The sequence below is a fragment of the Suricata suricatta genome, chromosome 4, assembly GCF_006229205.1.
Source record: "Suricata suricatta isolate VVHF042 chromosome 4, meerkat_22Aug2017_6uvM2_HiC, whole genome shotgun sequence".
NCBI lineage: Eukaryota > Metazoa > Chordata > Mammalia > Carnivora > Herpestidae > Suricata > Suricata suricatta.
Genome location: NC_043703.1, coordinates 67,670,262 through 67,693,628, shown reverse-complemented (window position 1 = coordinate 67,693,628; position 23,367 = coordinate 67,670,262). Strand labels below are relative to the sequence as shown.

At 41.2% G+C, this 23,367-nt stretch overlaps 1 protein-coding gene across 1 annotated transcript in view; it reads left to right on the top strand.

Moving 5' to 3' along the window:
• The window catches only part of FRY (FRY microtubule binding protein), a 261,360-nt gene that overhangs the window by 167,533 nt on the left and 70,460 nt on the right, over positions 1-23,367 (top strand). The window contains exons 30-36 of the mRNA XM_029938476.1: positions 3,921-4,020; positions 4,314-4,485; positions 10,485-10,741; positions 11,220-11,366; positions 12,710-12,878; positions 14,108-14,198; positions 19,168-19,250. Of these exons, the coding sequence (XP_029794336.1) occupies positions 3,921-4,020; positions 4,314-4,485; positions 10,485-10,741; positions 11,220-11,366; positions 12,710-12,878; positions 14,108-14,198; positions 19,168-19,250 (1,019 nt within the window). The remainder of the gene's footprint in view (positions 1-3,920; positions 4,021-4,313; positions 4,486-10,484; positions 10,742-11,219; positions 11,367-12,709; positions 12,879-14,107; positions 14,199-19,167; positions 19,251-23,367) is intronic.

Genomic DNA, 23,367 nt, shown 5'->3' with positions numbered 1-23,367 from the left:
GTTTATTTATTTTTGAAACAGAGAGAGTCAGTGTGTGAGCAGGGGAGGGGCAGAGAGAAAGAGGGAGACACAGAATCTGAAGCAGGTTCCTTTAAAGTTTATTTATTTATTTATTTATTTATTTTTTGAGAGAGAGAGAGAGAATGTGTGTGTGTGTGTGTGTGTGTGTGTGTGTGTGTGTGACCGTAGCAGAAGGGCAAAGAGAGAGAGGGGGAAGAGAGAGAGAATCCCAAACAGGCTCTGTGTTGTCAGCCCAGAGTCCAACATGGGGCTCGATCTCCCAAAACCATGGGATCATGACCTGAGCCGAGATCAAGAGTTGGACACTTAACGGAAACAGCCCCTAAGACTATTTTAAACATCTAAGTACAGATATTTTATTTGTACTCATTCATTCATTTGAGATCTAATTTTTTTCAATCTCTGGGTTTCTTTTATTTTCTATATGTGTTATTTCTTTCAGTATTGTTTTCTGCAAATTCCATAGCTCAGCCCTAACCAGTTGAACGCCCTAAGTACATGGTCAAGTGCATAGCCCTGCATAAGAGGAAAGGTCCCTTCCCTTTTCTTGCTGTTAAATCCACAATGATCCAGCAATATTTTTGAGTATTCTTTTATATAAAAATGCATATGTATTAAATCTCAGTGTCACGGACAACAATATAGGCAAGACATCTCTGCCACACTTTCTTTCTACTTTCATAGTCAGCTCCAGTTAATTCTTTGGAGTCTGACTTATCTAGGATGTCCTCTGGGCTCCCCGCCTTGTACATGAACTGGGCAAGTGCTTAACTTCTCTAAGCATCACAGGCTTGTTGTGAAGATTAAGTAGCAAATCTAGGTAAAGGCCTTGGCAGAGTAACCAGCACAGAGCATAACATAAACGTTACTCATCATTCTTCACTGTCTTCACCGCTATCATGCAGAAGGATTTCCCCAGTTGCCCATCTGACAAATCAACTTCATGCTTTTTTTGTTTATTTAAAAATAAAAGTTCTAGGGACACCTGGTGGCTCAGTCAGTTGAGCATCTGACTCTGGATTTCATTTCAGGTCATGATCTCACAGTTCATGAGATCAAACTCCATGTTGGGCTCTGTGCTGACAGCAAGGAGCCTGCCTAGGATTCTCTCCTTCTCTCTTTGTCCCTCCCATACGCATTCTCTCTCTCTCTCTCTCTCTCTCTCTCTCTGTATCTCTCTCTGTATCTCTCAAAATAAATAAATAAGACTTTAAAACAAAAATAAATTAAAAAGTTCTAGAAAAGTAATCATTTTGGAGTGCAAATTAGTAAAGCCATTTGGAGAGCAATCCGCTATAATTTGAAATGTTCCCATTTAGCCTTCATTACCTCTTCTAGAAATCTGTTCTAAAGAAGTACGTGCACATTTGGTGTTTGTGACATTGTAATAGTGAAAAAATGAAAATAACCTTGAAATGTCTGTTAACGCATGTCAAAGGTTGGATTCCTCAGGAAACAGACTCTGAGGTGGAGATGTGAGTGCAGGACATTTGTTAGGGAATGCCCTTGGCACCAACATCTATGGGGAAATGACAGAAGTAGGCCTGGGCAGAGGATAAGAGCCCTCAGCCAGTCCCACAGGGGCTGCTGCTGGGAATAGGCATGATCTTGGCCTAGGCAAATCTCTTTGGCTAAAGGCAATCCAACCTCTGGGGCTGGTTGGAATATTGAATGCCTGAAAAGGACATGGAGGTGGCATACCACAGCATGCACTGCAAGATGGGTTATTTATGGTTTGAGCATACTATGGAGTCCTGTGCAGCTCTTAAGTAGACTGAGGTAAGCCTCATTCACTGAAAAAGTTCATCTCCAAACAATACATGTAGGTAATATAATCACATTTATGTTTAAAATCCTGTGTAATGGGGAGAGGTACTTAAATACACACACACACACACACACACACACACACACACACACACAGAAAAGGATGCCTGGCTCTTACAGTGGTGGAGATAAAGGAAATAAGCATTTCCATGTTTTATTCTATGTACTTGCCAACAGCCAGCACCAACGGGCCAGCCCTATGAGTGAACCATCTTCAGAATAGATCCTCTGGCCCTAGATGTTGCTTGAATCTTTTAAAAGAAAGTTGTGTTGGGACACCAGGGTGGCTCAGTTGGTTGGGCATCTGACTTCCGCTGTGGTCGCAATCTCATGATTCATGGGTTTGAGCCCCATGTCAGGCTCTGTGCTGACGGCTCAGAACCTGGAGTCTACTTCAAATTCTGTGTCTTCCTCTCTCTCTGCCCCTGTCCTATTCACTCTCTCTCTCTCTCTCAAAAATAAATTAATCTTAAAAAATTAAAATAAAATAAAGTTGTATTCACGTATTACTAGTAAGATAAAAAATTAAACTTAACATCAAAAACAAGAAGTAAAACAACCATCCTTTTTTGTGTACTTAACCAATTCTCACTATAATTTCTCATTAAACTTACTGTAAGATGGGCATATATTTATAATAGTATTTGCCTTCTAGAAGGGGATTGTTCTAAAACAGAACTTTCGTAGACAATGGCAATTATATAGCAGAATCAAAAAAGGAACCCACAAGAAAATAATTAATGTTTTCTTTTTCACCTCCAAGCCATCATCTGCTTTCTGAAGTTTGCCTCAAAATAAATACCAGTCACTCACTACCTATGGACCATTCTCTAATTGTTTATCTCACCAAGGGTTTCCTATTCATGACCTCTTTCCATTATAAGAAAAAGCACACAGTAAAAAAATTTTTAAAAAGTCATCTTTGAAGAGTATTGTGTAGCAAGAAAATGAAATGAATTTCAGCTCCATATTCCTTTTGATTATACTGCTAATTGCCACATAACTTACCTTCTGTGTTTCTATCCCCCTCAGCATCTATCCCCCCCCAAATCCTACTGATTTTACCTCCCTAGTAGTTTTTAGATCTTATCCCCTCCTTTCTGTCTCTACCATTCCTGCCCTAATTCAAACCCTCATCAGTTCCTCCTTTGAAGTATAACAGCTCCCAAATTCCTTCTCCACACAAAACTCAGAGTGCTTCTTCAAAATCAATGTCATTGCTTCACTCCCCTACTGAACATCCTGTACGAGCTCCATAATTTTTAGGATGAGGTTCATAAGCTTCTGAACCCACCTACCCTAGTCCCATCTTCTTTCACTCAGTCTGCTACACAGAGATTCTTTCCTTTACAGAAGGGATCTTCCCGTTTCATTCTCATAATTTTTCAAAATGCAGTTGACTCTGCCTAGAATACTCCCCCATATGACCCCTTCCATGGCCTGGCTAATGTTTCCTATTCTTCAAAGCTCAGTTTACTTGTTTCCTCCTTAGAAAAGCCTTCCCTAACTGCAAGTCTGGTGTAGATGTCCCTCATCAGGATTCTCTAGCATGCTGTGGTTACTCCCATTGTAACTAGATGGTATGGATTATGTTCCCAACTAAACACCAAGCCTCTTCTCCCTTAAGGGAACAGACCAGCCTTACTGACTCAGTATCCTTAGTGCTGTGCAATTGTTCCTGGGATATATTTGGTGCTTACTAAATTTAAATGGATTGAATGAAAATATTAAATCAATGAGCTACTGAGAAAATGTAGCAATATCAACTTCTGTCCTTTCCATTTTTATTTGGTTATCATTAAAATATATTTACAGGAGATAGATTTTTGTGTGTTCATTTATCCAGGTGCAATAATATTGAATTTTAAATAAAAATAGAGTTATTTGCCTTCTTCTAATAAATAGCAAAAGAATGTAGGGGGTGGGGCATGGCCAAATGGGCATGAAAGTGTCATTAGTAAGTGTGACTGAGGTCAGTTGTCACCTAGAATTTTGATACATAATGGTTTATCAAGATTACTAACGAGCCTGTCTTATAAACTATGCTGATTGGTTTTTGGTTTTTGTTTTAGGAACTATCCCTTCGACATAGTGACCTTGTTAAACCTTGTTCTATTCAAGGCCTCTGACACCAACCGAGAAATTTATGAAATCTCCATGCAACTCATGCAGGCATGTATCGCTTACTTACATACAACCCTCCATCTCTGAGCACAGAAAATACAAGGGGTATTTGATAACTGAATTACTGCTTTTTCTGTATATCACCAATGGATATGAAGAGTGAGAAAACAATGATATAATCTTCTGTGACCACAAGAACTAGCTGATGCTTTACCTTTAAACTGTATTAAAATATGCATTCATTAGTTTTGTTACCATGAAAGGTGATTAAATATAAATACTCCTGAGACAGCCAGCCAATGTCTTTTCATCCCATTTCTCACTTTCCTACCTCCCTGTAGATCCTGGAAGCAAAGCTTTTTGTTTACTCGAAGAAAGTCGCTGAACAGAGACCTGGCAGTATTCTCTATGGAACGCACGGCCCGTTGCCACCCCTCTACAGCGTGTCACTAGCCCTCTTGTCATGTGAACTGGCCAGGATGTACCCCGAGCTCACCCTCCCGCTCTTCTCAGGTACCATGCAATGACATGTGTGATCATTTCTGCGCAAAGTAATCTTCCCTTTATTTTACTTTTTTACAAGAGAAGAAACCTTATTTACTTATTTACTCTTCAATAAGTTTAAGGGGTACAGCATCACATGGATTCTATGTCCAGCGGTCTGAGCAGGAAGGTTGCTTCGGAATTTGGCATGAACCATGCCGCTCTTTCCATGAGCAAGAGTTACCTTTCCCCAGATTACTCTGGGTTTGTGCGGTTTGCTGCTAGGAGTCATCGTGTTGTTCTTCACTGTGTCCGCATAAGAGTATCTCTGGCCTAGATAGAATTCCATTTCAACTCCAGCGTAAAGATCTTCAATTTAAGAAGAGTTGTGTGTTCCCTCTGGTTCCAGCGACTCCTTAGCCGGGAAAATGGGCCTTGGACCACAGCCTTCCAGACGCTTTTGTTATTTTAGGATGCCTGTTCCCAGTGGGCTCCAAGATAGCAGAAATGGAAGGGCAAGCCCATAATCTTCCTTTTCAAATTCTAGTATCGTTTTAGAGTCACAGTTATTGATGCTAAATCTGTAGATTAAAACTGCTTTGGGGGGGATGGGGCACCTGGGTAGCTCAGTCAGTTAAGCGTCCAACTTCGGCTCAGGTCATGATCTCATGGTTTGTGGGTTCGAGCCCCGTGTTGGGCTCTGTGCTGACAGCTATCTCAGAGCCTGGAGCCTGTTTTGGATTCTGTGTCTTCATCTCTCTCTGATCTTCCCCTGCTTGTACTGTCTCTCTCTGTCTCTCAAAAATAAATAAAAAACAGGGGAAAAAACTGCTTTGGGCTAAGTCCAGTTACATATAAAAGTAAATTCTGGAATATATTTAAATATAAAAAATGTGTTTATCAAAAACCACCTAAGTATAGATAAGCATAGGACAAATCCGAAGATGCTTACGTTAGTCATAATACTTCCACATACATTATATGTGTAAAATTTCCTAAGTGCGTTAAATATGGATGGCATCACTTCTAATATAATTGTTGCCAGTTGTTTTGGGTGGTTGTGGTGTTTCGTACCTTGCATATTGCTACATATATAGGTTGTTGAGAGTTTGATTTTTGGCGCATCTTTACAAGTAGTCCTTGTGAGAAATTTTTGTGAAAATCTACTTTTAAAGAACTACAATTGTCAATTAACTTCCTGCCGAAGCTCATGGAGCACCTTGCCAAGCGGCTGATTTTGGTCTTTCAGTTCTTCTTCTTTTACCATCTATGTTATCAAGGCCTTGGTCTGGCCCTCATCAGGCCCCTATCCCATCCCTGTCCCAACATCCCCTGCCTGAGGTCCTCAACAGTGCAATCCACCCTCACATTAAACCAAATATGCATAGCACTTCTGCACTCAAACTTCTGCTCCCAGCTGTCCTAAAAATAAAAAAGCTGATGGTAACAGCTTCCATCTTTGGAATGGTTAAAATATGGCAGGCTCTATATTAGGCACTTTAGATAGTATATTTCATTTATTATTTGATTCTATAACCCCATGAGTAGTGGTTAGAAATGGGGTCTGGGCTTGTCAGCCAGGGCTCATCCCTGGTCCTGCCATTCACTGGCTGTTTGACCTTGGGCAAGTCAGAGAACCTCTAAATTCTGTTTCCTTATCTGCAGTTAGTAACTACCTCAGAGGGTGCAAGGATTAAAATAAGCTGATTAAATCCAAGCAATTAGCCTCATACTAGTGTGGAATTACCACCACCACCACTGTAATCATCCTTCTTATCTTACGGATGATATACTAAGGCTTAGAGACATTAAATAATAGGAACTCCTTCACTTATGGAAAAAAAAAACCTCCTCTTCCAAACTTGCTTTCCACCTTTTCATCCAGGAACCCTCTACTCCCATCTCACTTGATCCTTTACGTGCCAGGCCATTTGGTAAATCCTTGCTTTTGTGCATGCAATTCCCTTTGCTGGAAATGGCCCTTCTGTCCCTCTCTGTAACTCCCTAAGACCTAATTGAAAATCTGTGTCTACCAGGAGAACCTCTCCATCCATCTGCCACAGAGTTAGTCACATCCTTGCCTCATGCCTGAAACAGTGAAGGAACTGCAGAAAAGTCTTCTTGATAAACTAGTTCTCTTGGAAAAACAAAATTCACTTTTATTCATGTCAACCAAGATTTGAATGCCACCTATAGGCCAGGCACTGTGCTTGGGCCCTAGGAACACAGACGTAAATAAAAAGTCTTTCTTCATCAATGGGTCATAGTCTAATAATAAAGAAAGATGTGCAATCATATGGTTATGATACAGAGCAGCAAGTGCAATTCTGTGTATGAGATGGATGATAAAGGGATAATCAATTATTGGACCAGGAGTATCAGGCAAGACTTCCCAGAGAAGTTGGTGTTTTGAGCTGCAGTTGGAAAGAGGAGTAGAAATTTACAAAGCAAGCAAGTAGTTGACATTACAGTTGGCAAGTAGATCGGTATCACAGAACAAGGAAATAACACATGCATTGACTTAGAGGTATAAAATAGCATGCTGCTTTTGAGAGATTAAAATTGGTCAGTTTGGCTAACATAACATGCAGGGTTGGGGGAAAGGTATAGATGGTCATGGACAGAGAGGTGGAAATCAAATCGTGGAAGGCTTTGTACTGTACCCTAAGGCGTTTGTAGGCCAGTGATCTCTAGGTATTCCTCAAAACCCTCAGAGCCCTGAGAACAGGAAGGGTATCGAAGCAAGCGGCTTGGGTTCTGGAAGCCACTGATCAGTTTAAAACAAGAAGTGAGTGGGACAAGATCAGAATGCATTTTAGAAAGACCAGCTGCAGACTGGAGGATGGATAAAAGAACATCCAGTCTAAAGAAAGAAAAACAGTTGAGAAACAATGACAGTGGTCCACACTGGAAATTATAAAGGCCTGAACTAAGATAGTCCAGTGAGAGTGGAACAGGGAGACCAGAGTCAAGAGCTACCAGACAGGGTAGACAGAGGGGATCTCTGGTGTGGTAGCTGGGAGGTAGGGGGTGATGACCCTACCTTGAGAGCCAAATCAAGGAGAAGGAGGTAAAGGCAAGGCAGAGATCATGAGCTCAGCTAACAATATTGAGTGTAGGTGTCTGTCAGACATTCCTATGTAGAGACAGACTGGTGTCAAGGGAGGGCCACTGCTAGGGACTCATTGAAGAGTACAAGGGGTGGAACCAAGAGAGCAGACGTGATCATAAGTGGAGAGATCTGGACACCCAGCTTCTGAGGTCTGGGCCCAGAAAGAGTGAGGGAACAGACAGGAATGGAGGCCCATTCAGAGAGGAAGGAGAACTCCTAGCAAGTGAGCTTCCTGGAAACCTAGAGAAGAACGGATTTCAGAGGAAGGGGTGAGCAGTCCACAGTCCTGAATGGAGCTCCCAGGAGGTAAGATCTAAACATTACCCTCTGGACTTCACAATTCACGATTCACAGTTATTGGTAACTGTCAGTAGTTTCCATGGAGAAGTAGCAGCAGAAGCCAGAGCTCAGGGGCTTGGCTGGGAAAGAAGGAAGGAAGGAGAGGATGGAGCAGATGCAGAGCCTGAGGGGGAGTGGAATTGGAGCTTTATTGGGTGAGAGGGAGAGGAGGTAAATAGAACCTCAAGTTTAAGAACAAAAGAAGCTCATACGGTGCCTTGCAAGAAGATTCAGTGTAACTTTTCTTCACAAATTAACCTTTCAGCTATTTTGATTTATGAGGAGTAACTTTTTTTAATAACATGGAAGAATAAGGAGGTTACAGAGATTTCTAGCTCTTGCTTTTACTGTTTTTACTACTGAAAACCCTGTAGTGAGATTTTTATTGCATGTAATTTCAGATGAGTTAATTCCTTGTAAGTAGCCAGGGGCTCAGGCCCCTCCCAAAGGAGCTGGAAAATATACATAGCAGACCAGTGACACCACCTCGTATTTTTAAAATTTGTTTCTGGAAAGGTGAATCAGGGTTGTTTCCGTGTCCATGGCATTTTTTTCATCCTCTTTTCCCTTTAGAAAGACTTCTACAATCCTGACCCTGATCTAGGTGTGTGGGATACTTCAGACAGACTTTCCTCCTGTCCCTGTCTGACCTTACATCTGACAGACAAGATGTAATAAACATCATAAATAAGCAAATTACGTGATGTGTTAGATGCTAATCACAACTACAAAAAGATGATACGTTTCTATGCCACTGTTAGAAGATGACAGGTGTTCTAGTATCAGTTGTCCCTCCCACTGGAAGGATTTGTTCCCCTCCAAAGTCCCAATCCTTTCTAGCAAGTTAAAATACAGTAAGACCTTGGTTTGCAAGTATAAATCATTCCAGAAGCATGCTTATAATCCAAAACACGTGTATTCCAAAGCGAATTGTGAGAACCACTGGCTCAGTTGTGATCACATGGCATTCGGCATCACACACTACTCACATTGCGAGACATCGCTCATTTAGGAGTTAAATTTTATTAGAAATGTTTGCTCATCTTGCAGAACACTCGCAGAAGTTCCTCACAATCCAAGGTCTTACCTGTAGCTCTTTGGCCATGCAAGTGGATATTTATAGCCAGAAGTCCTTTTTCTCCACCGAACCCCGATAGCACTCTTGTTTGTTCCTCTCTGTGTCCTTTGTCACTTTCAACTTTGCTCCAGAGCTACCTGTCTCCGAGCCTCCCCCTCAGGGACAGGAACTGAATCTTGAGTCCTTGCACAGTGGCTTGACCTGGAAAAGGCCCAATATGTTAAATAAACAAATTTTCTGATTTTCTAATGATCTGAATATGTGTCATACAAGTTCATAATATCACTTCCATAAAGTTTAGAAATTAAGTTTTGAAATTTTGAGCAATGTAAAACATAACTGCTTAACCTGATTATTGCAGCACAGCATTAAATATATTCATATTGTTCAAAACAGAAAAATTATAATTTTAGGGGGAAAAAAAGGCCAAATCAATTAAAGCTACCATCTCAAGGATCTAGTGGATTATCTTGGTGTAATTCCTGGCATCTGTGTTCTATTGTTTAGCAGCCAAAACCTCTCCAAATGAGATTACACGCCACACTGGATAATAACAAGTGCATCAGACCATGCTTGCGAATTTCCCTTAGGACAAAACCGTTTCTTCTGTAGATGTTAGAAATAAAAGATTACAAGCAGTTTGCAGCAGATAGGTAATGCTGTGCTTTTATTTCTATAGAAAGCTTATTCAGGTCATAAAATTAAATGCTACTGGCAGTGAAAGAATGCAAAAATGCTATCAGAGAAAATAGTGCTGAAAACTCTGGACTATATACACCATTTTACCATTTTGATTCAGTTATTTCATAAAATGAAGCACGACACTGAACACGCACCTTCCACATAGTTGGCAGTTTTCAAATCGATATCATGAACATGAGTCCACACACTGGCTTTCTTCTCACTTTTACAGCCAAGAGTTCCTAGAAGACACCTGGTAAAATATCGGTATCGTGGAAAGAATAATTATTGTTATAAGAATCCTAACCACTGTTTATTAAGGGCCTACTGAATGACCAGCACTGTGCTGAGCATATACGATACCTTCTGATGATATCTTTTAATCCTCACAGTAGCCCCGCATGGTCCCATTGTAGAGCTGAGGAAGCTGAGGAACAGAGAGGTTAAATAACTAACAGAATTTCATGCAGCTGGCATGTAGAGCAGCTGGGACCTCATCACATGTCCTTCTGATTCCGAGCCCCTGTTTTGTGCGCTCTGATCCATAGCGGTGGATGTGAACTGGTGAGGCCCCCACCTCACTCCCCTCTTCCCAAGCCGGTGTGCTCCGTGCTGTGTGCTCCCACGTGCCTCCGCAGAGCACCAGACACGAGAGACTTGAGGACGAGCCTCGGATATAAGATCTTGCGGCCTGGAGGAGCTGCTGTATATAAACCTGCTTTGTAAACTGAAGTCACTGTTCGATCTGTCAGTTGGTGTTGATGTCTTTGTTTATTTGATAAGATAACATATGGCCCTTCGTCGCTCCATTCTCTCTAGAGGTCAGCCAGCGGTTCCCCACCACACACCCAAATGGCCGTCAGATCATGCTCACCTACCTGCTGCCCTGGCTGCACAACGTCGAGCTGGTGGACAGCAGGCTCCTGCTCCCGGGATCAAGCCCCAGCAGCCCAGAGGATGATGGCAAGGACCGAGAAGGAGAAGTGCCCGCTTCACACGGGCTGCGAGGCAGTGGCTGGGGCTCCCCGGAAGCTACGTCCCTGGTCCTGAATAACCTCATGTACATGACGGCCAAGGTAAACTTGGAGGAAATGTGCCTCAGTAACACGGCTCCGTCATCCAGGAAAACCTATGGGTTGATCAAGCCCCATGCTGCCAGCTCAGGGGAAGTGGCACTTACTGTTACCGGTCACACAAACAGGGCGTGGGCAGGGGTGATGGTTACACAACAGTGTGAATATGCTTCATGCCATTGGACCGTATGCTTAAAAATGTATGTTATGTGTATTTTATCACCATTTTTAAAAGTAATAATAAAAATAGCAATAACCATCCTAACATACTAAAAATCCTGAGAATAAGTGTGCCCATTACTGATTGATGCATTATAAATGGCTGAAAAATGGCACCTTGCTGAGGAATGGCCACGTCTCCCCCTTCTTAGGATCTCAAGATGGCCATGACCCTTATAACAGTTTTTAATCCAACATTCTGCCTCCTGATACTTTTTCCCCACACACCTCCTGGGCCGGTTTTTTATCTTGTTCATTCTAGTATGGAGATGAAGTTCCTGGACCAGAAATGGAAAATGCTTGGAATGCTTTAGCCAACAACGAGAAGTGGAGCAACAACCTTAGGATCACCCTGCAGTTCCTGATCAGCCTGTGTGGCGTTAGCAGCGACACGCTTCTCTTGCCCTATGTAAGTGTCCCTCACACTCCCAGGAGTCATTGCTCCCGTCGGTTGTATTTGCAACTGCAAGTCGGACTGTGCTCTTGGCGCCGAGTGAAATGGAGAGGTCAGCTTCTGCCAGTCATGCTGACCTCCTAGGAGCTCCTCCAGGTATTACATAAAAGTTTCCTTCTGTCCCCCAAGAAGCAGGTGACAGTGTCTCAGTGACCCCTCTGTCATCTTCTTTCTAAGCCTTTGGACATAGAAACATAGGAATTCAGGGGTAGATATTTTCCTAACAGTTACTAAAAGCTACCTTCTATAAAAATTAGACCCATTACGTAAGAGAAACTCCATAGAGTCTCACATTATTACTAATAAGGATGTTTCATGTTTACATCTTGGTGCTCTTAAAACAATAAAAACACAGTGTCTAAGTGTTTCTCTTCAAATGTAGGTGGGAGGAGAGAAATAAGCAGAGAGATACCTAATATGTAGTGTTTGTATTTAAAGATCAATGAAAAGGCAGCATCTTTAAAACCATAACTCGGGGCACCTGGTGGCTCAGTCGGCTAAGCCTCCGACTTCAGCTCAGGTCAGATCTCACGTTTGTGGGTTCGAGCCCTGCGTCAGGCTTTGTGCTGACAGCTCAGAGCCTGGAGCCTGCTTCCTGTTCTGTGTCTCCTTCTCTCTCTGCCCCTCCCCCTCTCATGCTCTGTCTCTCTGTGTCTCAAAAATAAATAAAAACATTTTAAAAAATTAAAATAAATAAATAAATAAAACCATAACTCAATAGGCATTTGTGTGCTGGTTGTTTTTCTGAGAGATTTTTTGCCTGCCTATTGCTTCGAACCACATAGGCCTCACTGCAGCATCCAGGCCTCGGGTTTGACCATGAGGACTGCAGTCAGACAGAGCTTTCATCCAGAGTTATTTTTAAAATTTAAAACCACACCAACAACTAAACTGCATTGGTCTCTAGGGAAGAAGAGACTAGCAGGGGACTGCATTTCTTGTTTAAACAGAAATAACTAGCTGTTTTCCCCCTATGGTTTGTATAAATAAAATTTTTTCTAGGTAAGTCCTTAGAGGGCAGATTTTCAGTTTAGGGAGAATTTATGTGTCCCAAAAGTAGCTTTGTAAACTTGGCCACGAGGGAAGGCAAGGCCTTCATCGTGCACTCCTATCAGATGCGCAGGTGAAGAGAGGGGAATTTAATCCCAACCCTGATTCCCACTGGGAGACCATGGAGCTGAGCTACAGGGATGGCACCTCTGGGGATGACACAGTCACCAGAGGGAACGGGTTACCATCCAGCGTTCTTGTGGGTGAGGCTCTAGCAAACATCCCTTGTGTCCCACGTTTCATCTCAGATTAAAAAGGTGGCGATATACTTGTGCCGTAACAACACCATTCAAACCATGGAGGAGCTTCTCTTCGAGCTGCAGCAGACGGAGCCGGTGAATCCCATCGTCCAGCACTGTGACAACCCGCCCTTCTACCGCTTTGCGGCCAGCAGCAAGGCCTCTGCGGCAGCCTCGGGTAGGGGAAAGACAGCTAGGTGGACGTCTGGTCTCGGATCTCTGGATTTTCCTTTACTTGGAACACTGAGCGGAGTGGAGTGTGTGTGTGTGTGTGTGTGTGTGTGTGTGTGTGTATTACTTTTTCTTATTCCTGTTTAAACTTTCCTCTAAGAGATGGCTTAAGAATACTTGAGACTCCTGGGGCGTCTGGGCGGCTCAGTGGGTTAAGTGTCTGATTTCAGCTCAGGTCATGATCCAGTGGTTCATGAGTTCAAACACCATGTTGGGCTCTGTGCTGACAGCTCAGAGCCTGGAGTCTTCTTTGAACCCAGGGTCTCCCTCTCTCTCTACTGCTACCCTGCTCATGCTCTGTCTCCCTCCATCTCTCAAAAATAAATAAATGTTTAAAAAGTTTTTTTAAAAAGGAAGAGTCGTTGAAACTCCCAAGAGCATTGTCGGTTTAATGACATCCATTTGTAAGAGTGGCCACTCAGTCTGGGTCAGCCACGGAGCTTTGCACTTCAGGCTGATCCCAGGCAGGACACAGCAGTCCCTTGGGAATCTCATTTCTGGACCTTCCTTCTTATGTCTATGGAATTTTCTTGGCTAATAGTCTCCTGGGGTTAGCTAAAATGCCCCCCCCAACAGTATTATCACTTCAAATAAATTGGTTTCTCAGCCTCATTTTATGAAATATATAACACCCTCTGCAGGTTCCTTGAAGCCGGCTTCCCTTTGATTTTCCTAATATCATAATTGCCTTCAAATCTCTCTCGTCCCCTGGTCTCTTATGCCCTCTCTTTGCCCTGCACCTGCTGCCAGAACGTGTTCTTGCAGAGAAGCAGTAGCCCAGGGAATCAGAAACTCTAGGTATTTGGACTTGCTTCACTAGCATTGGTTTAATAAACTCCTGGCCCCAGAAACACGAGAGTGGCTAGCAGCAGGGCCAGCCACTATAAATAAGCTCATGACCTAAGTGGTCAGGAAGAAAGGGTTTCAAGAGTGTTGTAGCCTCACTTTCTAAGAGAGCTGAGGAATTTGGTTGGACCATAACAGATGTCTGGGATTCTCCCACTTCAGTGGTGTGGGCTTGGAAGGTTGTCGAGACTGTCGGAGACTTTACAGATGTGAGGTATCTTTCAAACATGATTTTATAGGAAGTCCTTCACTGTGATTACTTGAGACCTCAGCTTAATCCTCTCCCTACATATTGTTTCCTAAGTGTCTTTCTTCTGATCCTACCTACAGGTACCACCTCCAGCAGCAACACAGTGGTCGCCGGCCAGGACAGTTTCCCAGATGCTGAGGAGAGCAAGATATTGAAAGAATCTGATGAGAGGTTGGTGCACAAGTTTGGCTTAATATAGAATAACTTTCAGCAACCATCTATACAAAAGCAGCTGTAAGAGTTTGTTGTGTTTCATAAATTACACACACACACACACACACACACACACACACACACACACACACACACACATTCTCCTTTGCTTTTAGAAACACAAACTGACTCCAGTTCTGCTCTGTATACCTCTAAAGATAATGACTTCTCCCTGAGAAAAGCCAGCAGAGAAAGATTAAGAGGCTTGTCAATCTGGTTGCTGAATCCCACTTACCTCAGGGCTTATTGAAAACCACTGGTGATTCTGCTAGTGGGCACAGGCCATCTGCAATTGGAGGGAATTTCCATGTGAAATTTTCAAATCTGATTGTGGAATGATTTCTTAGAGATTGAGCAGTTGTCTTGAGGTGAGTTCTAGAAAACGTCATCATTTTTATTTCACCTTTACAGTGTCACCTTTGGTTAGCCAACAACACTGTCTTTTCCTGCTAAAAGAAGTCTCTAGTCCCTTTACATTAACCCTTTAATGACGGTTCTCTTGCCCCTTTACACTGTCTCAAAGCTACTCATTGATTCATAAAATCTGCATCACTATTTCCTGTGGTTAATTGTGAAGAGTAGAGAAACAGAGAAATAAAAAGGACTCAAATTTAAAAATAAACATTAGATGATTCTCATGGTGTTGAGAACTCCTTAGCCTGAGCATTTTATAGTGAAAACTACCAAGGAGTCCTTTCACTTAAGAAATTAGTGATGAGGAAGAGATGCCCACAAATTCAGGTTGGAGAAAATTTAATAGATCAAATCATGAAGATAATCTGCTTAGCCCATAATGCTTCCAGACGCCTCATGATCGTCCTCAGGATTCCATCCTGTGCACGAGAGCACAGCAGGGCCTGCAGGTGAAACTATGACATAAGACTGACTGCCTCTCGAGCCTGAAGGCTCATTTCCAATTCAGGCCTCATCAGATTCTTAGCAGGTTCATGACTGGGTTGCTTCTCTGCCTTTAGGCAGGTGCTTATCCACTCGAGCTTTCCTTCAGGCTAAAAGCCCAAACCCAGTGGATCAGGGTCATAGACCTCATCCTTTACAGATCTCTAATAAAGGCTGTTCTTTCTTTCTTTCTCAGAAATAAGTAAAGGTTTTCTTACTCCATACATCAGTGACAATACAAGATTTTTTTTTAATGTTTTTTATTTATTTTTGAGAGACAGAGAGAGACAGCACAAGCAGGGGAGGGTCAGAGAGAGAGGGAGACACAGAATCTGAAACAGGCTCCAGATTCTGAGCTAGCCGCCAGCACAGAGCCTGGTGTGGGGCTCGAACCCGCAAACCGCAAGATCATGACCTGAGCCGAAGCCAGACACTTAACCGACTGAGCCACCCAGGCATCCCCAATACAAGATTATTAATTAACATGTTTTTAATCTATATTAGCTAATACTTTCTTTGGAAAACTTCCTCCTGGTAAAGAATCACATTATCTCTCTAAAGATATTTCTACTTTCTAGTTGGAGTGTAACACTCTTTATCATTTATTGTCTAGACTGAATTTCCCATCTTAATTTTATTTAGGGTGGAAATATGATGCATGTCTATCTATTAACATCTCACTACAAAAAGCCCCCTTGGAACCAGAGTTTTAAGTGTCCTGTTCCACATTTTTAGTGGTGGCCCATGAAGTTAAGAAGCTAGTCATCTCTGTAATATCAAGACCTGGGAACACCTCTAATAGAAGCTTTAGATTTAGCTTTGCTTTCCTCCTCTGACACCGTATCTCTGTGGAGTTATGTACCTGATGCAGTTATGTACCCACACTTTTTATATGTATTCCCATATACCTAGTTCTCTCCTAATGCTATATCTATCTGTAGATTTATTGATCATATTTATATATATTCATATATATATGACCTTACATATACGAAATCTCGCAACCCCAAAGATAAGCTGTCCAAACACCGTTTAGCACTTCCTTCTCCCTCCCTCTTCCTAGGCCCATTACAGAAGACAGTTACTTGCTCTTTTCTTTACAGTCCTTGTAGAAAAGAGCCTACAGACATAACTGGTCAGAAATACTGACCAGGCTGCTGTGTTACCGAACCCCTGGGGGGACTAGTCACCAAAATACACTGTTGGGCTCCAGGGGGCACCATGAGTTGTGCAAAGAAACAGGCCTGACACCATGTTTTTCACAGCTAGATTAATGGTCCTGTGATGTCTTTCAGACATATTTAATACTATCACTGTGCTAACAGGAAGTTCAGATAGGTTATGGTACCATTAAAACAAGGGGAATAGAATAAGAGCCAAGCTAAGATAATAAGATAGTTGTGTCAAAAGTCCTCACAAAGGAAAACTACTAAACGTTAATGTTAAACTTACCTTGAGCTCTTCAGTAGCCAAAGTAAAAAAGAAAAGTACAGCAAATTTTATAACTTGCAGTGTGTAAAAATAAAAATGATTCGTTGGAAGCTACTAATAGAAACTACCCTAAATTCAAAGAAGGATTTATCATACAGGTCTTGTCTTTCTTTTTTTTTTTTAATCAAACAACACATGAACACATTTTTATTAAAATAGCTTTTTATAGTAGTTTGTCAAATATACAGAACCAAGCCCCATAAGTATTTTCAATACATCGAGCCTTAATAAAAGCTTATTTTATAAATCTGTAGTTCCATGAAAGGATTTTTCGTAGGGAGCCAAAGCAATAAACTTCGAATGCATAAATTTCTGGTGATCTGTGTTGATACAGGGATAGAGATTAATAATCTAGCAAAAGTTACCTAAGTATTAATTTGGGCTACATCAGAAAGATAAAACTTAGAGAAACATTTTATTCCTCTAGTTTTTCTCTTATCAGAACTATATTCATGATATGTTTCTTGAGACATGTACCTTTGATGTTAAAAGGCTATTTGGTCTACTTAATCCTTCAAATTCCTCTAAAGCCCAGACCCAAAATTATTTTCTTCAAGCTAGGAAAGCAAAGGAAAATAACATATTACACTTAGGCACCAGCTTTTACTCTTTTTTTTTTTCTTGCCGAGCTAACACTTTGCTGCACTATGGTTTTGGTCTTCTCCAGAGCAAGGAGAACAGTCTAGAAGGGCCTTGCTGCTCTTGTTCATCTTGGCTTCATGACCTCTGCCTAACCTTTAGATGTATCTCAAAGGAAAAGAGAAGGATTGTCATCCATTCCATAATTCTTCCTGCCTGGTCCCTCCAGAGCAGGATTATAAAACCAACATGTTCCATATATAGATCTTGAGCTCTCTGTCCTGTGGTCCCATGGAATCTCCAGACGTGGAATTTTTCCATTACTCTGCTTTTGTTCCTTGCTGAATGAAGTCTGGGCTCTGCATACATAGTTTTTAACTTTGCATTTAGCAGCACAAATGTGATTAAAGAACATCTTCGGAAGGTAATAGGCTTGTCACTTTACTCATCATGTAAGTTCAGTCTGATGTAGACAGACTGAGCAGATGTCCTAGATGTTCTGTTTTATGGATTCACAAAGCAATAGCCCAATAGATATGATGATAATGTTTGAAATACAGAGTTACTGGGGAAGAGATGACTGTATCAAAAATCTGTTGCAAACATTTAAGAAGTGCATAAAACCAAAGTCATTACTGCCTGAACTGTGCTCAGCAAACCTAATTCAGTGATGCAACGTTCTGAGGTTGTGCCCCCGGGACAAGGCAGGCATCTTAATGGCACACCCAGTACTTTTTCCTAAAGCATGTCTTTTTCTCCAAACACGAGGATAGCAATGGCCCTGAACTTCCCAGTGTTCTAGAGGGAAATGAAGCACTGATCTGTGTTCAATTAAGGCAAAACACCCAGTCAGTAATGAAGGGGAACACACCTGCTGTGGTTTGAATTTTCCAGATATTTCTAGATAGCCTTAATTCTTTGCTTTGGCTGCATATATATTAAGTAGATAAAACCTGGTTATGTCATTTTATATAAAATAAATATGGACATAACATTTTATCATCACTTCTCCTCAGCCACATCCTTGCCCTACATTATAGGCCTTTGGATAATAAGAGTGCTGTTTATTTTAAATCCTTTGGTGCCCTGAAGAGAGCAGGCACCAGATATTCTAGATTGAATATCTAGAGTATTCTAGATATTCAAGGTAGAAATATAATAACTAATACCTTGGGAGTTGGATGTCTCGTGGCTTGGGAAACATTCTTGCATTATTTCTTTTGATTCTCACAACAATTGCAGTGAAATAAAGGGTGAAGTATTTATTTTTCTTTTTTGGCACGTGTGGAAATAGGGTCCCACGGAGATACAGGACTGGCCAAGGTCACAGAGCTAGTGAGTGAGAGCTCAGTCCTGAAATCCCCTGTTCGTCCCGCTGAGGCAGCATGGCACTCAACCCACCCCTCTAAAGCTGCCTTCCTGTTGTTGACAAGTTATACAACTTGTGTATATAACCCCACTCACCCCACTTCCTCACCTAGGACCTTTTCCTGAAAACCTTCAGATCATTTTAAGGGAAACTGTAAAGCTGGCAAAGCCCAAGATTTGTTATGAAACCATTTTTGCATATTTCCAATTCTATCTACTTTGACTTAATTAAGCAGCAATTATGTATTGACCACCTACCATCTACCACGCAGCCCTGTGAACAAGGGGTTCCTATTATTCAGTGCCATTCCCGCTTTCTTTCTAACCAAATGCTATTTCCTAGTTCAATTCAAATATTAGCCTTAAAATATTTATCTTATAGAGACTTGAACTTGTGCTCCTGAGCAAAAGTGACCACTGGCCCTCTTCAGGAAAACACAATGTTTGGGGTACAATTGTTACAGGATTTCTTTAGGAAAAGCATCATTGGAATTGGCTGCCAAAAACTCAACTAATAAATAACATGTGTTTATGAGCAACAGAGCATACACATATGTGTCAGTATTTCTGATGATTGTTCTTTTATTTGAAGGTTTAGTAACGTCATCAGAGCCCACACCCGCCTAGAGTCAAGATACAGTAATAGCTCTGGAGGATCATACGATGAAGATAAAAGTAAGTACCAGGAAGATATGGGGATTCAGATGGAATGCAGGTATTTGGAGAGTAGAAAATGAATGTTTTGATTATTCTTGTTCTAATTACTAAAAAGGGACCCATAAATATTAAATAACCATGTGATCCTACTGTGCAGGTGAACCTAGAGTCAGCATGGTAAGGTAAAAGGAAGCTAGCTCCACAGTGGGCAAATCAAAATTAGAAAACCTTAAACTACTGCCTAAATCTGTATTTTTATGATATTTCTAACATTTTCCCACGATGATGCATTTGGGGAAAGGCTAGTAAGAAATTGTCAATTTGAGAACAAATGTTGCAGCTCAATTTTTCAACCTATCTTAGAGCATTTGACCTTTAAGCTCTGTGCATCAGCTCACTCAGGGGAGGATCTGTTTTCACCCTGAATCTCTCAATGGTATAGTCTCAGCAGCCAAGTGAAAATTACGAAACTGGGATATATAACTGTCACAGGAATTTCTTCATACACTGAGAAGGTGGGAAAACCAAAAAGGTCAATGCATTCATTTATTTTGTTTAAGCCCTGAACAGCATCTATGGATATGGAGCAGGTAAAGGGTATCATTTGGTCACAAGTTACAGAAATTCTGGAACCAAAGAACACTCTCCGTGACATTTCAGTATGGTGAGGGAATCGGTAAACTATCTGTTGGGATTTCTTTGTCTGTTTTGGAGGAAATTGTAAATACAATGACATTTCATGAATTAGGTTCATTGTGTAAGTCACTGCATAGGACCTTTGTAGCTGTTGTTTTGATTTGTTTTGTTTGTATGGAAAATGGGTCCATGGGGTAAGAGCTAAGTAGTTTAATTACAGCATATTTCAACTGCCCTTACTCTGCTTCTTAATACACAGACAGGCAGTTCTCCAGCATTGAAAATACCAATGGAGGGGATGTCTAAAATTCATATATAGTTACCATACCCTACCTTAGGTTAAGTTCCACTATAACACTTCTTACTACTACCATCAGTCTGAGGTAAAATAAGGCTGTTTGTATTTTCTCCTCTTTCTGTGCCCCAACAGGGGATGGTACCATCCAAACACTGGATATTTGCATCTCAGGAGCGCCGACCATCAGTTTTAGATGGGATAGATATTACAGAGGAGGAGAGTAGTAGTTGAGAAGTGGAGAGTTGTTGGTACAAGAAAAGTCTGGTTGCTGTGTAGTATTTAAAAGTTGAGGACAAAAAAAAATTGCATCATAAAAAGGTGAAGAAGTCAAATCCTGACCTCCTCCTCCAGAATATGCCAAGCATAACAAAACATAACACTCTATGACTGTGGATCTATGTTGCTCAATTTTTGGTGCATTAGTAAGACCCAACAGTCACTTTCTGAGGCGAATCCTGACCTTGTTCCTGGAAACTCCCTTCCCTGACATCCCAAAAGTGGGCTGTCTTAGTCCATGCTCTTGTTGGGAGACTCAGTCAGTAGAAAGACACCCCTTCCATCTACTCTGCTAACTGGTTATTTAAGAATATTGTTTTGCAGGTGATTCCTTTAAAGTGTACCTTTTTGCTCTGGCTCCAGGACATAGAATTTGATAGAATCACTATAATAAAGTAATTATTATTTTGAAAATATATAAATAGTGAATTTCAGAAGATAACTATAATACAGTAATAATTATGTCATATAAACTCAGATCACTGGCTTTAGGGACAAAAAGAAAAAGTAATGGAAGTATTTGTGAAGAGAAAAAAACTATTGTGAATAATTGCGAAGGCACAAAAAGAAGTCTAATGTTATTGTTGTGGCATCTATTTCACCTAGAAATACTGTTTTATAAATTTGTTGCACCTGCATAAGTGGCATTTTAATGGGAAAATTTTGGCACAGAATTTGAATTCATTTGAGTCATGCATCAGTAATATACCTTACATGATTATGGTTATTGACCAGAGAAGTTCCAGTTTACAGTATGTCTGTCTTGGGGAACTGAGAACTTATATTTTAAATTATTCATTATAAGAGAAAATGAAATCAAGTTACAGAAACATATCATCCCTTATCACAGAAAAGTCCAGAACATGTGTATACGAAGGTCCTTTTCCAAGTGTCTAAGTAATAAACCTGGACTCTAGCTGTCTGGAGGAAGCAGAGCATCTAATGGGGGGCAAATACCCTTAGGACTTTGGTAACTGGGTTTTCCCCGGTGTGTTTTTGGTTCTGGCTACACATGAGGCATAGAGGCCTGTGCTACAAGAAAAGCAAAGAGTGGTTGACTCAATTCTAAAAGCTTATGGCCAGCCATCTGGTATATGTTAAGGGTGATTATTTTCTCCCTGAATTCCTGGGAGGATCAGTAGAGACAGGAAGAGTAAGAAGGAATCAGGTGAGACTTAGTGGCCTGGGGCTTCATAATTTGGGTTTACCCAGATGGAATGACCAGGTGTAGCCTCTTAAAAGTATTTTCTCTTAAAAAAAAAAAAACTATACTACCTTGAGTAAAATGGACCAGAAAACTGATTTAGACTTAGATCTATAAAGATCTTTCTGTTAATACTTTGTAAGCTGTTTTAGAACTACTTATAATACTTGGATTCTTTTCCAAGGCCATATGTTAGTGTGTGTGTCCCCGTGATAAAGATACAACTCGTTAGGCTGGAGAGCAGCTGAATCCTAGTGGTTTAGACCTAACTGTAGAAAACCCGTTTCAGGCCAACTTATTCCTAATCCAATCACCAAAACTCCAACACATTTTTGCTGATGGGCTGTGTATCTGAGAACATCATTGAAACAAAGAAAAGTCTATCCTTCTTAACAGAAATATCATGTTTCTTTTTTCTTCATTCTTTGGTATTCTCCCCCATTTTTATTCTCCTTTTGAGTTTAATTAAAGAGAAGCTAATTACTTACAAATGCATTTTGCAACCAGCTTATCCTGGATGGTTAATTTGCTGAAAGTGAAACATCCTGTAGGTAATTTACCAGGAGGTCTAAGATAAGATGAGAAATTGTCATACATATTTTACATTTTTTTCTGGGCTAAAACTTTTGTGGCCTAGCTTTATGGCATAGGATTTATAGGGTTTCAGTTGCTTGATTTTTGATGCATTAGTAAGACCCAACAGTTGCTTTCTGAGGGGAATCCTGACTCTGCCCCAAAAACTGGACCCAGGAGTGGGCTGTGTCCTAGTACCTGCCCTTGTCGGGAGCCTCAATTTTCCCAGGAGAAACACACCTGCTCCACTAACCAGTAAGCCCAGCACTTTACGTGGGACCAGCAGCCTCGAATCTATTGCCTCTCACTGCCTTTCAGAATGCAGCCAAGAAAATCTTTATGTGGGAGAAATTGCCTAAAATGATCTAATACCTCGTTCTTCTTAATACACTACAACCTATCCCAGGATTGAGCCAGCTTGTCTGAAGCCCTGTACCTGGCTCATATCATGTGACCCCGAGTGGAACTGCTTGTCTTTATTTTATTTTATTTTTCAGTTAATTTATTTTTATTTTTTATTTGCAAAGGGCCTTTTAAGGTATGTTTTAGACTTCCTTTTTTTTTTAAATAGTTTATTGTCAAACTGGTTTCCATACAACACCCAGTGCTCTTCCCCACAAGTGCCCTCCTCCATCACCACCACCTCTTTTCCCCCCTCCCCCTTCCCCTTCAACTCTCAGTTCATTTTCAGCATTCAGTAGTATCTCAAGTTTTGCATCCCTCTCTCTCCCTGACTCTCTTTCCCTCTTCCCCTCCCCCAGGTCCTCCATTAGGTTTCTCCTGTTTTCCTGTTAGACCTATGAGTGCAAACATACGGTTTCTGTCCTTCTCTGCCTGACTTATTTCGCTTAGCATGACACCCTCAAGATCCATCCACTTTCCTACAGATGGCCATATTTCATTCTTTCTCATTGCCATGTAGTACTCCATTGTGTATATATACCACATCTTCTTGATCCACTCATCAGGTGATGGACATTTAGGCTTTTTCCATGTTTTGGCTATTGTTGACACTGCTGCTATGAACATTGGGGTACATGTGCCCCAATGCATCAGCATTTCTGTATCTCTTGGGTAAATCCCTAGCAATGCTATTGCTGGGTCATAAGGGAGTTCTATGGATAGTTTTTTGAGGAACCTCCACACTG